This window comes from Lytechinus pictus, chromosome 7 (genome assembly GCF_037042905.1).
Source record: "Lytechinus pictus isolate F3 Inbred chromosome 7, Lp3.0, whole genome shotgun sequence".
Classification (NCBI taxonomy): Eukaryota; Metazoa; Echinodermata; class Echinoidea; order Temnopleuroida; family Toxopneustidae; genus Lytechinus; species Lytechinus pictus.
Window position 1 is genome coordinate 16,224,386 of NC_087251.1, and position 12,999 is coordinate 16,237,384.

The following is a 12,999-nucleotide window of genomic DNA, read 5'->3' on the forward strand; positions in this document are numbered from 1 at the left end:
GCATAAGAAAATGGCATACTTGTGTATTTTAACTAGCCTACTCATCACCATATGTCAGGATTTATGTTTACTTGCTGAGGGTCCTGTGATACAGGATCTATCTATCTATCTATTGACATTGTGTTTATCCAAATAATGTTGAGAAAAAAGTCAGAAATGGTAAAAGGACCTAAAATATACTTCTGAATAAGCAACACAGTTGTCGAAGCTATTGATGATGGTAAGAGACCTGGGCCCCATCTTACAAAGTTACGATTGATCCAATCAAAGTAACTCTAAGGAAATCCATTAGTGTCATAATTTTTCTACAGGAAATTTGCAAAATGTCCTTTGTAAACAAAGGAGAACACACCAAATTGTCAAGAAATCAATGAATTTATGGATATACATTCATATCTAGAATTTCTTTTAAACGAACATGCATTTTATATGTTGACTTTACTGGCTTTCCATAGTTGCGATTGATTGGATCAATCGCAACTCTTTGTAAGACGGGGCCCTGGATTTAGTCCTTTGAGTGGCAACAAAGAGAAACAACAAACTTAGTTCCATTGGAACACACATACTTACTGAAATGAAGGAACAACCATTCGAAATGTCTACAGTATTACTAAATTTATCTATGAAATCTTAAGGTATGTTCAGTTTATGATGTAGTGAATCTTTTCAACAAACACTGCTATCTATCTGCTTTTTTTTTTTTGGTATGCATATTTTAGTTGGATATTAGGTCATATGGAACAATCCAAATTCCCCCTTTAAAAAAACCGCACTACAAAAAACAAACAATATAAATATAACACTGAAACAAGAGCAAAAACTCAAAGCCATGGACAAATAAAATTCTTAGAAAGTTACTTAGATTTAGAACATTGTAAGCATACCTATTCAGCTTTTGGCATTACATATACTTGCAAAACTTTTCAAAAACCTCAATATCAGTGGCAAAGTTGAATTCAATATCTAAACAAAAGTTGAGGCTCAAATGCGCAAAGGACCAAATTCACAACATTGCCCTCCTGGACCATGTCGCATCTACAAGTATAGCAACTTTACCATCCAGTGTGTTGGATCAGTTGGTAGAGCGTTCGACTCACAACCAGGAGGTTGCGAGTTCAAGCCCAGGCCGTGTCAGATCAAAAGATGGAGTTGCCGCTACCATGTTTTGTGTTCAACAATTCAAGGGATAGAGCTACGTCCATCTGACGCTGCACAGTGACTGCCAAAGCCCACAATCAATTTGGCAAATAGAATTTTCTGAGTTATTCTATTTTAGATTTCATTTCAAACAATGAATATGGATTTTTTCCGTTTTACATATGTATCCTTGCTTTTAACTGTCATAGTACATGTAGTTGCCATTGGAAGGTAACATTACCATAATACTAACTTTTGTGCAAATACCACCCTGGATTGAAGCCAATACTATTTGTGTTTTGGTTTGAAGCACTGTGCCATCTCTAAACTTTTTGCCAGTTAGTGTCAGAACACGGTAAATGCAACATCTAGGCCACAACCAACCCAACAACTAATTGATACAATACACAGGGGAAAAAATCAAACAAGCATAAGAATGGAAAATTCATCCAAATCTGTAATGAATTAAAAACAAGTTATGATTTTTAAAGTATTTTATTAGTTTACTTTTATTTCATATGTAATTTTTTTGTTTTTCACATTTCTTTTTTGTTGTATTTAACATCTAAAAATATCAGCAACATAATTTTTTATTCCATGCTGTGACAACAAAATAATCATACTATGAATTGGGTTTGAGACACATATATTGGATTTGTAAATAAAATTTTGCACAATTTTGGTCAAGTGCAAAATGTTCAAGTACAAACCAATCATATAATCATAAAATACTACGTTCATTGACAATAAATGGCATTTGACCTTGATCATCCGACCTAAGACTTGTCAGTGATACTTGATTACCTCTATATCCACATTTTATATACTACATCTATAAACTTTGAAAGTTATGACAGCAATCTAATAATTAACTCCAAAATGGCCATAGTTCATTGACCTTAACTGACCTTTGACTTTGGTCATGTGACCTGAAACTCGCATGAGATGTTCAGTGACACTTATTACTCTTATGTCCAAGTTTTATGAACTACATGTAGATCCATACACTTTCGGAGTTATGATGGTTATTCAAGAATTTCCCCCAACATGGCCAAAGTTCATTGACCTTTGACCTTGGTTATGTGACCTGAAACTCGCACAGGAGGTTCAGTGATACTTGACTACTCTTATGACCAAGTTTTATGAACTAGATCCATACACTTTCGAAGTTATGATGGTAATTCAACTAATACCCCAAACATGGCCAAAGTTCATTGACCTTAACTGACCTTTGACCTTGGTCATGTGACCTGAAACTCGCACAAGATGTTCAGTGATACTTGATTACTTTTATGTCCAAGTTTTATGAATCAGATCCATAAACTTTTAAAGTTATGATGGTAATTAAACAAATACCCCAAACTTGGTAAAAGTTCATTTACCCTAAATGACCTTTGACCTTGGTCATGTGACTTGAAACTCAACCAGGATGTTAAATAATACTTTATCACCCTTATGGCCAAGTTTCATGAACTAGATCCATTTACTTTTGAATTTATGATGACATTTCAAAAACTTAACCTTAGGTTAAGATTTTGATGTTGATTCCCCCAATATGGTCTAAGTTTATTGACCCTACATGACCTTTGACCTTGGACAAATGACCTCAAACTCAGGCAGGATGTTCAGTAATACTTGAATAACCTTATGTCCAATTTTCATGAACTAAGTCCATATACTATCTAAGTTATGCTGTCATTTCAAAAACTTAACCTTCGGTTAAGATTTGGTGTTGACGCCGCTGCCGCCGTCGGAAAAGCGGCGCCTACATGTACATGTATAGTCTCACGCTGCTATGCAGGTGAGACAACAAAACGATTCCGCAATATATAGCCCCATAGCATATTACATAGATCTCCTGAATAAAGACATGCCCAATCAATAAACCTATTACTCCTTTGAAAGCAATACCATAAACATGCCTACTTGCAATTTAAATGTTTAATGAATGAGGAAAGCTAACCTTCACTTGATATCCATATATTTTTAATGATCTTTTACAACTTACTTATTTTGTTTTTATTGTTCCTCTTTATTTTACCACTTCCTCATTATCTTATGTATACTTATTTCTTGCCTTTTACATACATATTTCTTAACTCAGTATTTACAATTGTCACTGCTTTTAATGTTTGAAATATGTATCAATTGTTTGTACTTTGCATGCATGACCAATTCAGCAATTTGGCTGCGACTCTTGTTTTTTACTAAACCTTGAATTGAACCACATACCCAGGAATCGCAAATTCGGTCTCAAAAGTTGTGCAAGACTTTTGGAAATGTTGTATTGCACAATACTTTGAAAGGGGGGATAAATATTAAAAGCGACTTATGATTGAATCCTACCTTGCCCACCATATCCTTGCCTCTGGTTGTATCCTCCTCCTCCTCCTCCTGATTGCTGCATTAGGGGTGGGGCACCCAAGAGAGACTGATCATTCCTTCCTTGGTCTGAACCATGGTGTCTGCAAAAGCAACAATTAAAATTGAATTTTAAAAACCAAATCATATAGTTTGAACAACTAAAATTATATATTTTTAATTGAGTCAATGAAATGAAAAAATACATATATAATATACCTGGAGAAAGATATACATAAACATTATACATACACTTTATACAATGAATATTTTCTATTTTTCTTAAACTTCAACACATCATTAGCAGGCAATACACGTATACATACAAATAAACACCACATGAAAAATACATTGGTAGGTTCAAGGCAAAAAAAGGACATGAAATCCAGTATGAAAACATTTCAAAGTATTATTGAAATGATTATCTGATCGTATACTCTGGATCCACATGTTGTGTGCACCATACATGTATTTACTGTGACAGAGTTAATATATTCTTAACCTGTGTAACACGCACAAGCTTTTAAATATGAAATCAAAGAAGTTTAAACTATGGCTATGCTAAAATGCAATGTCTATTTATATTAAAGAAAATGAGAATAAACCATTTCATCTGGATATTTGGTGTAAATAAAGTATGTAAAATTGGTACAATAGCAAATCTTTATCTTGACTGTTTACTGAAGAATAGACACATTATTTCAACTGGATATTTGTTGAAAATGAAGTATGTAAAAGTGGTACTATAGCACTATGCTGCTTGACCGTTTATTTGAGAAAAGATGCATTCATGATGTTCATCTGGATGTTTGTTACAAATGAACTGTGGCAAATCTTTATCTTGATGATTTTCAACTGGACTTTCAACTAGATATTTGTTGCAAATTAAGTAAGTAAAATTTGGGACTATAACAGATCTTTATCTTCACTGTTTATTGGAAAAAATACATTAACTAAATCATCTGGATCTTTGGTGCAACTGAAGGTGATAACATTTGTACTAGAGGCTGGTGCACATCCATTTCTTTATTATCAATCGAAGACACATTAATAATTCACACAGAAATGAAAAATGAGGGAGGAAAAAAATGATAAGAAGTGTTGTGCAGATATTTCTGTTGAACAGTTGATTATCTCTCCTCATCTGGTAACTGAAAAACTGATTAAAATGACCTCAGACTTCTTTGAACTGTTCTTTTGAGTGTTTAGTACTTCCAAAGGTAATGCTAAAGGATACTCCTAAGAAGGACAAATACATCAGTCAAATCTTAATCAATACACAAGTACAGATATACACTGAGCATCACAGCAGGATAACTATGACCCATTTCGGTCAAAATGCAAGTGAATAGATGGAAAGAACAAAACAGAAATACATGAATTACTGATTAAATACATAATTATTTCATGCCTCTGGAAAATATTTTAATGGGGACTTGGTGAATGGATGCTGGTGACAATACTATCTGAAAAGAAAAATAAATGGGAAAATTCCAACATAATTGCAGGAACAGCACAATTCTCTGGAAATCAACCTCACCTCACTTTGGCTAAAGTATTCCAAAATTAGTAATATAAAAATATTTGTTAATCCTAACATGTAAAGATGAATTCTGACCAAGAGATTTATATCTCAGAAAAAACTGTCTCAAGTTGACTGTAAAATAGTAGTAATTACAAAGAATTTGTTTAGGATGCAAGTCTTTGGAATCACCAAAATGATCAGCTATCAACTGTAATTTTTGCAGGTAATGTGCACTGGACATAGATATACATGTCATATATGGGACTACACTCAAATTTTCAGCCCATGCATTTCAGCTGCTTTGGAGTCAACTTTTGAATGTTAAGGCATCTGAAGGGCAATCCTTAGTAGAGGATCTTATTATAATAATATTCTTCTTAAACTCAAACTTATTGTTTTCACAAAAGGAGTTTCCTTTTAAATTTCTACAATATGTTTGTCTTCTCCATTCAGTACTCTTAACTGACCTTACCATAATCTGCAACTAACTGGAAAAAATAGCCCCATGAACAGCAGCAACAAATACAATCACTACCAATACAGACACCCTGTCTTATTGTAATTAAGTGTGTACACTCGATTAGTGTTCAATCTGTATGTATGTGAATATTTCCATAAGAGGAGATATACATCTATCCTAAAATAAACAGAGCTATTCAATACATAACAAGCATTTTGTCAAAACAACAACTACCAGTATTGCATATCATTTTATTATTGAAAAGACAGAAAAATACTAACTCTCTCATTAAATACTTTTCTAACCAAGTAATAGCAAAACTGAAGCATCTCAGTTTTTATATATAACACTATTTTCCCAACAAGATAAATCCCCCTATCCAACCCAGCCAACTCTTATAATACCATCAAACTTTATTGACCCCCCCCCCTCCTCTTTTTTCTCTCTATTCATCTCCTTCTCCAACCCTGATTACATGACCTAACCATACACCCAGACGATGTCTCCATAGTACCTACTTGGTATTCTCTCTTCTCCAACCCCAACCACATTACCCCTTACCATACCCCCAGACTACCTTGAAAGACTTGCTTGGGGCTGGCTAAGGCATGCTGGCATGGCATGATTGCTAGGGAGGTAGTGGGACTGACTGGAACAAGGCGGGGCACCTTGCTGAAACAGGGGGAGGGACGACTTGTATTGGTCCACAGGTGCACCTTGGGTGCCTTTTATAAGCTGTTGTTTCCATTGGTTGAAGAGCTGGGTTGCACCGAAATATTCCTGGACATCTTGGTCCCTGGAATGAAGGAACAGGGTTTCAGGAAAGACATAGGGAAGGGGAGAATATATATATGTACGTGGTCAAAATACATCTAAAGGATTAATGATCTATCAATGGCAAACTATATATTTATAAGACTTTATTTTAATGCAGACATTTTATATTCATTTTGATTAGTGAAAAAAAAAATTATAGTATGTTTTGCAACAGGGACAGATTCCAGTCCCTAAATTTTCTTGCTTTATACATGCTGTATCTATTACTGAGAGCATAGTGAAAAGAAATGGTCGCTCAGCAAATATATCAATATAACACAAATTTTGGATTCAATATTGTTAATCATTGTCTCATGTCACTGCTGTTTGCTTAAATATATTTTACCAATCAATCTAATTAGCTTCCAAAATTGCTGGGATATACTTTACCACTGTGCTAAAATACAAAATGACTTGAATGCTGTATTATTTATAAACTATATAAAGGTTATATTCACCAAGATAGAAAAATAAAATTTTGGAAGTATATATCACGTTAAATACACCTAACAAAAAATACAGACCTACAATGGAGAAGATAGAATTATATAAAACAAAGTATCAGAACAATGTTGTGATGATGATGAAGATAATGATGGTGGTGGTAGTGGTAAAAGAAATGTACATGCAAGCTAATGTACGTTTGTTTGAATGATGTATAAAAAATGAGAAAATACATGAAATCTTGTAACAAAAGAAGAAACATATATATTATATGTGTAAATGTTAGAATAATGAAAACATTTTTAAAATTATGTACAATATCTGAAACAAATTCATGTAAAAGATAAAATAACCTGAAATATAAAAGGAAAACATGAATATTGAACACCAAAACATGATGCAATGCCATGAATATAACTCACAAAAATGATGATCAGTAAAAACACAAAGCGGTGAATAAACACACACAAAATAATATTTTAAGAATTGAAAAAAAATAATGTTCTGCTGTAATTACATCTGAAATAGAAAAGTGAAAAATTGTATCATGTATCAAATGAATAACAAGAGGCAAATGCCATCTCAAATACACAGAATATTCAAGTATTTGCAATTGACATTTCAATAGAGTTTGAATTGTAATTAGAATGAAGACATTTTACAGAATAGTACTGTAATTTATGAACTTGCAAATCACAAAACAACATGGAAAAAAAGAGAATGAACATGTAACAAGCACATACATGCATCTTTGAAGGTATCTAAAAAAAAAAAACATAAAAAAAAACTCATAACTCACCAAAAATACTCATAACTCACCAAATATAATAGAAACTTTTGAAATATTAATAAATACCAGATACAAGTAATCTAAAAATTCAGTATATAAGCATGTAGTTCTTTCATTTAAATTTTTTTTTTTAATGACAATGATATAAAAGTCACAATTTTACTATACCAATTAAAAAGTAACATGCAAAAGGCATTCTCACAAAGATATTCTTGAGTTTAGCACAACCTTATGATTGACTGGAAAATGGCAAGGAAATTATTTTTCTTGATTGCACAAGCTGATGTTCAAATGAGCAGATATTCCTGAGAAAGTCATTTGAGCTTTACTGAGAAAGTCATTTGAGCTTTACAAACAGCTTAAATATGAAAAATATCAGGTCTGTAAAATAAACCCTGGTCAAAACTATCATCAAAGTATCAGAAATTTTTATAAGAATTAAGCGTATCTTGGTGAAATCAGCTATTATATTACTTGAAATAAAATGTATTGAATGTCCAAACAATTTTTTTCAAATGACAAAGCAATTTCCAGAAGAAAATGCAACAACAGCTCAAGATTTCATTATCATTTGCACTTTTATTTTGATTGTGGAAATTCAATAAATTCCAATTTAATTCAATTTTGTAAAAAAGTAAAGATGAGATTGAAGATTTAATTTTGATGCCTGTGTTTTAGAAGGATGCCAAGGAATGATTCAATGATCCCGTCACATACTGTTATTAAACGATATTATCAGAGAAACCAATGCATATATTTATTTCAAATTGTTTAATTGTTCATCAGATGGTTTATAGATGCATATCCAAGTTGACAGGCATCCTTATCGACTCGAATCTCGGACATGTTGAAATGGAATTTGCAACGGTAAAACACATCCTGATGAAATTGCTAGACAGAGGCAGACATTACCATCAGATGGTAGCATGTACGTGACAGAGCCTTGAACTGTCAGGGATGTACAGATTTTGAAATGTGGAAGTTATAAAGATATCTATGATTTCATACAGGTACCATCATTTAGTTCATTGACACCCTTGATCAATCATTTGATGCTGTAAGGAATTATTTCTATGTATACTTAGAAATAAGACAATTGAAAAATATCTCAAGATGTTAATCTTTTTTCATATATCAGGTAATTTATTGTTTGCTTCAGGTGTTTGCAAATTATTTGACTGATAGATATGTCTTTTTTTAACCATATTCCAGTACTTGTCATAGTTTATACTTTTTGTTGTTACAATATATTAATGTTATTATACTAACAATAGGACCACATTTGAAATAAGCCTTGTGGCTTTCATGGGCTATCCTGTCAATGTATTCTTCAAATTAATTGTAATCACCTGTGATATTCTTTATGAATAAAATCATTCAATCACATAAGGATATAAATCCAATCAGCCTACATCTTTTCCTAATGTAAAAAACACTAACAATCAAATTATATTTCAATGAAAAGGAGTATGGTTTACTTGAAACAGGAAGCAAATACATGTATGGAGGGGAATTTTCAAGCACGCAACTCATTCTTTTTATTTTCTGGGGTTACTCTTTACAACTTATTGCCCAAATCGGCAACAATACATAAGCTTTAACATTTTAATGAATGGGAATTTTCCAGGGCTCCTTTTTTTTAAAGTTTCCATGGCTCTTTTGAGCATTTCGAAGGGAAAGTCGGCCACCCCCCCCCCCAGCCACCGTATATTTTTTCCCGTTTTCAAATTTACTTACTACACTCTATTAAAATGGAATATGTCAAAATAATGAGAAAAACTCATGAAGTTAGTATAAAATGAAAAATGTTTGGATGATCAACTTTGAAAAATTGAAAGAACAGTTACATCAGTTAAACGGTTACCTTGCTGGAAAATAACCAGTGTCAACACCATGCCTTAGGGATAATGAGAGGGGAGAAGAAAAGCATGCAAAACAATAAGTTCTTGTACATCATGCAGATGTAGTAGGCACGCATATTTTAATGCTGAATCAGTGGATTCCATCACATTTACTCCAGAGCAGAAAACCTGTTGCATAAAAGATATTATTATGGCAACTTTGCTATTTAATGGTAACTGCCATGGAATCATTGATATCCAATATCTGTTTAACATTGTTACCATGGTAGTTACCTAATGGATTGTTAAGTTACCACAATAGAAACTTTCATGAAATGGGGGGGGGGGGGCAGATTAAGCTAAACACAGAACCCTACCTCACACTCAACATCAGCCATAATCTTTCCCCGAGTACAATTCTGAATAGAACCCTATACAACCATATGCCTAATCCCTCTCCAGAGAAAGAATAGAACAATTTTCATAGGAGCAAATGTGGGGTTGCTGAATTATGATATAACATGCAATATAATGGATACATGCAATAGTTCATGGCTATGAAATATTTTATATTTTAGAACATCAATACCCAATGACATGGACTTAAAGTGCTGCAGCTAATTCTCAGAAGCACAATGTGTCAGAAAAGGATATTGGCATGCTGGTTTGTTTCAAAACAAATTTCTATGCCGTCTTCCAAAAAATTCCAGTGATTGAAAATCAATGTCACATTGAGATTGATTGAACTCTGATCAGAAAGTGCAAGTAAACAAGAGAGATCAGTCTCAAGATGAGATGAGATGGATATGAATCATAGCAATCAAAAACAAGAATAGCCTCTAGGAACTGTTGCATGAAGACTTGCGTTTAAATGCAACTCAAAGAATCAAAGGCAAGTCTTAAATGCATGCTTCCGATTTGTTACATATCAAGTTGTGCATTACTTTTTAAGTTGAGTTGTGATTGATTTTAACTTTTTATCAATGGTCTTACCTGATCATCCTCTGAGCAGCACTGGTATCCAATCCATCCCTGTATCCACTATTCCTCTGGAATCCCAGCTGAGGTCTGTATCCATCCCTTCCACCACCACCACCACGACCACCATAGCCCAGGCCTCCTCTACCACCGTAACCCCGTCCACCGCCACGCCCACCTCGGTACCCGTTGGCATTCATGAAATCCTCGGGCTTCAGCACCTTGTCTGGCACCCTGTGAAGTTATTCAAAAACATATAGCATGGTAAACTCAAATGCTATGCTACGATTTACATGTAAATGTATTCCAAACTAAAGAATTTTAATCGTCATTATTCTCAAATACTGGTTCTTATTGTCTTCATTTGGTATTCATGACGATGATAACTAAATAATAATTCATACTTCTCAAATAGGTAAACGACTTAGCTCCAGTTTAGCTCCATGTCTTGTCCTGTATAACATTAACCCGCATGTCAATTTCTATTTTCCATACATAAAAAAATTGTAAAGTTGATGAATGACAAATAATAAAACACATTATTTCACTCATTGAGCCAATACATAGAATAAACATCATAAAATAAACATATTATAAAATAATTCATTCTAAGCTGGTTGGCAAATACAAATAATCAAATATAAAATGAGCATCATTTGAAACTTCAAAGTACTACAATAAACACAATTCAAAGATAAATTTCAAATTCCTCACACATTACATGAATGTCAACTTAACTTTGAAATAAAATGAGAATAAATATATAGAGCATTTAAAAATGCAAATCTGTATGAAGTTACTCACTTGGCTCCGGGTAACCTCTTAGCCTCAAATATGAAACCTTGTGGGTAGGTAGGGTCACGGAATGTCACTCTGGTGAAGAAAAAGTGAGATTTTATTGAGCTATAACAGTGACAGTATCAAACAGCACAGAGAGAGAAGTATTAACTTTATTAGCCCACATATATTTAGAAGTAGCACATTTGTACAGGCTCAGTCAGCAAAACCAGGTACTGAATTTCGTGTGCATTATGAAGCTTCTTGAAACATATATAATCACTAGATTAGCCTTTTCTAAGGGAAATCTATGAAACTATTTTAATTTAGAATTTAGATATTTTACAGCATGTTTTGCATATAAAAATTACCTGACAAAATAAATAATCAAGAAGAATATCTAAGTTTGGAATGACTGTTGATTCAGTGCATCATATTTCTTTATATAGTCTGAAGTGTCATGAGCATCATATCTGGTGCTCTTGAAAAGTTAACAATTATCATTTCCTTCCTTTTTTAAATTTCAAAATACTGTTATGATACATACCCTAAAACATAGCTCTCTGGAATGTCTCTCAGTTGAGGAACAGGTGACCGATGAAGTCTGCCAAAGGTGAAATTCAATTAGAAAAGGGATGAAAGAGGAAAAGAGGAGACAGAGGAAAGGAAAATTTCCAAGAGAAAATATTATACAGATATTGCCTACCTAGAGTTTGAATATAACATTTCCTCTCCCCGACGGAGTTATATTTTTCCCAAGGGATTATATTTTGCCCGAAGCGCGCAGCGCTGAGGGAAAATATTATCCCGAGGGAAAAATATAGCTTCGGAGGGGAGTTGAAATGTTATTTATTAAAACGATAGACCAGGCAATATCTGTTATATTATATAGTCTATGTGGATTCGCCATCAGAAATTGCATTCATCATCTGGCTCAAACCCGAAATTCTTGCTACAGCTCTGATCCATCTACGTCATAATAGATTTTGTTTTAAATACATCAAGCGCGTTCTTCATGCAATCGACGCGTTAACATTAGCGCGTACATTAAATAAACTACCTTGTTACGCAACTTGTATGCAGCGAGTGACGTCACCTTAGTGAATATAACGCCGCAATTGAAAATACAACGCAGTATATTCCCTGAGGTGACGTCAAAACCTAGAATATAACAAATGCGATCCTCGCAGCTATGGTCACGTGATGGCGTATTGACCTATCACTGATTCGAATCTACATAACCTATGTAATATAATCAATTATTTGCATGCATTATGAGATATTGTTCTTATCTTGTACTTTTATTAAGTATTAGCATTTGTTTTTAAGGATGAATGAAGGTTTTACAAATATCCAAAGACTATAGTGTTAGGATTTTATTCAACTTCGATTTTGTGATGTCATATATGTTTTGACATATAACTTTTTATATTTAATGGTTCATGGTGACTATATTTATTTTTCTCATAGAAATATTCAAGAAATAATGCGTCAAATTATATTGTGAATGCACAAAAGATCAAATTTCAACTTTCTAAGAAAATGACATTTTATGGTATTTACATCACAAGCATATGGGAGTGCTTGCCGCATTTGACATCACCAAAAGATATCTAAAAAATCTTTACTCTGTTACTCTTTGATGGATTTCAACTCATCTCTCATCTAAATGTTGCTATCATTTTCTGCTTTAACAAAAAAATACATAATGTCAGGGTGAACATCTGTTAAGTTTTTTAGATACAAGGCTCTATCGTCCACCGGGCCCTGCTTTAGAAATATGATAGACTGAAATCAAAATCAAATTGTGACTGAGAACTTGAAATCAATAGAAATTTGATTTTTGCAACTCTTTGTAAGACAGTGCTCA

At 33.3% G+C, this 12,999-nt stretch overlaps 1 protein-coding gene across 3 annotated transcripts in view; it reads right to left on the reverse strand.

Annotated features, from left to right (window-relative positions):
* Positions 1 to 709: 709 nt before the first annotated feature.
* Positions 710 to 12,999, reverse strand: part of LOC129265458 (5'-3' exoribonuclease 2-like) — a 31,290-nt gene continuing 19,000 nt past the window's right edge. Inside the window, exons 25-30 of one of the 3 annotated variants that reach the window (XM_064102064.1) lie at positions 11,677 to 11,733; positions 11,157 to 11,225; positions 10,368 to 10,586; positions 9,398 to 9,430; positions 6,061 to 6,279; positions 710 to 3,602 (exon numbers count right to left, since the gene is read on the reverse strand). In XM_064102064.1, coding sequence (XP_063958134.1) covers positions 3,467 to 3,602; positions 6,061 to 6,279; positions 9,398 to 9,430; positions 10,368 to 10,586; positions 11,157 to 11,225; positions 11,677 to 11,733 — 733 coding nt within the window. In that variant the 3' untranslated portion in view covers positions 710 to 3,466. The remainder of the gene's footprint in view (positions 3,603 to 6,060; positions 6,280 to 9,397; positions 9,431 to 10,367; positions 10,587 to 11,156; positions 11,226 to 11,676; positions 11,734 to 12,999) is intronic. The other 2 variants (XM_064102065.1, XM_064102066.1) reach the window with 2 other exon arrangements.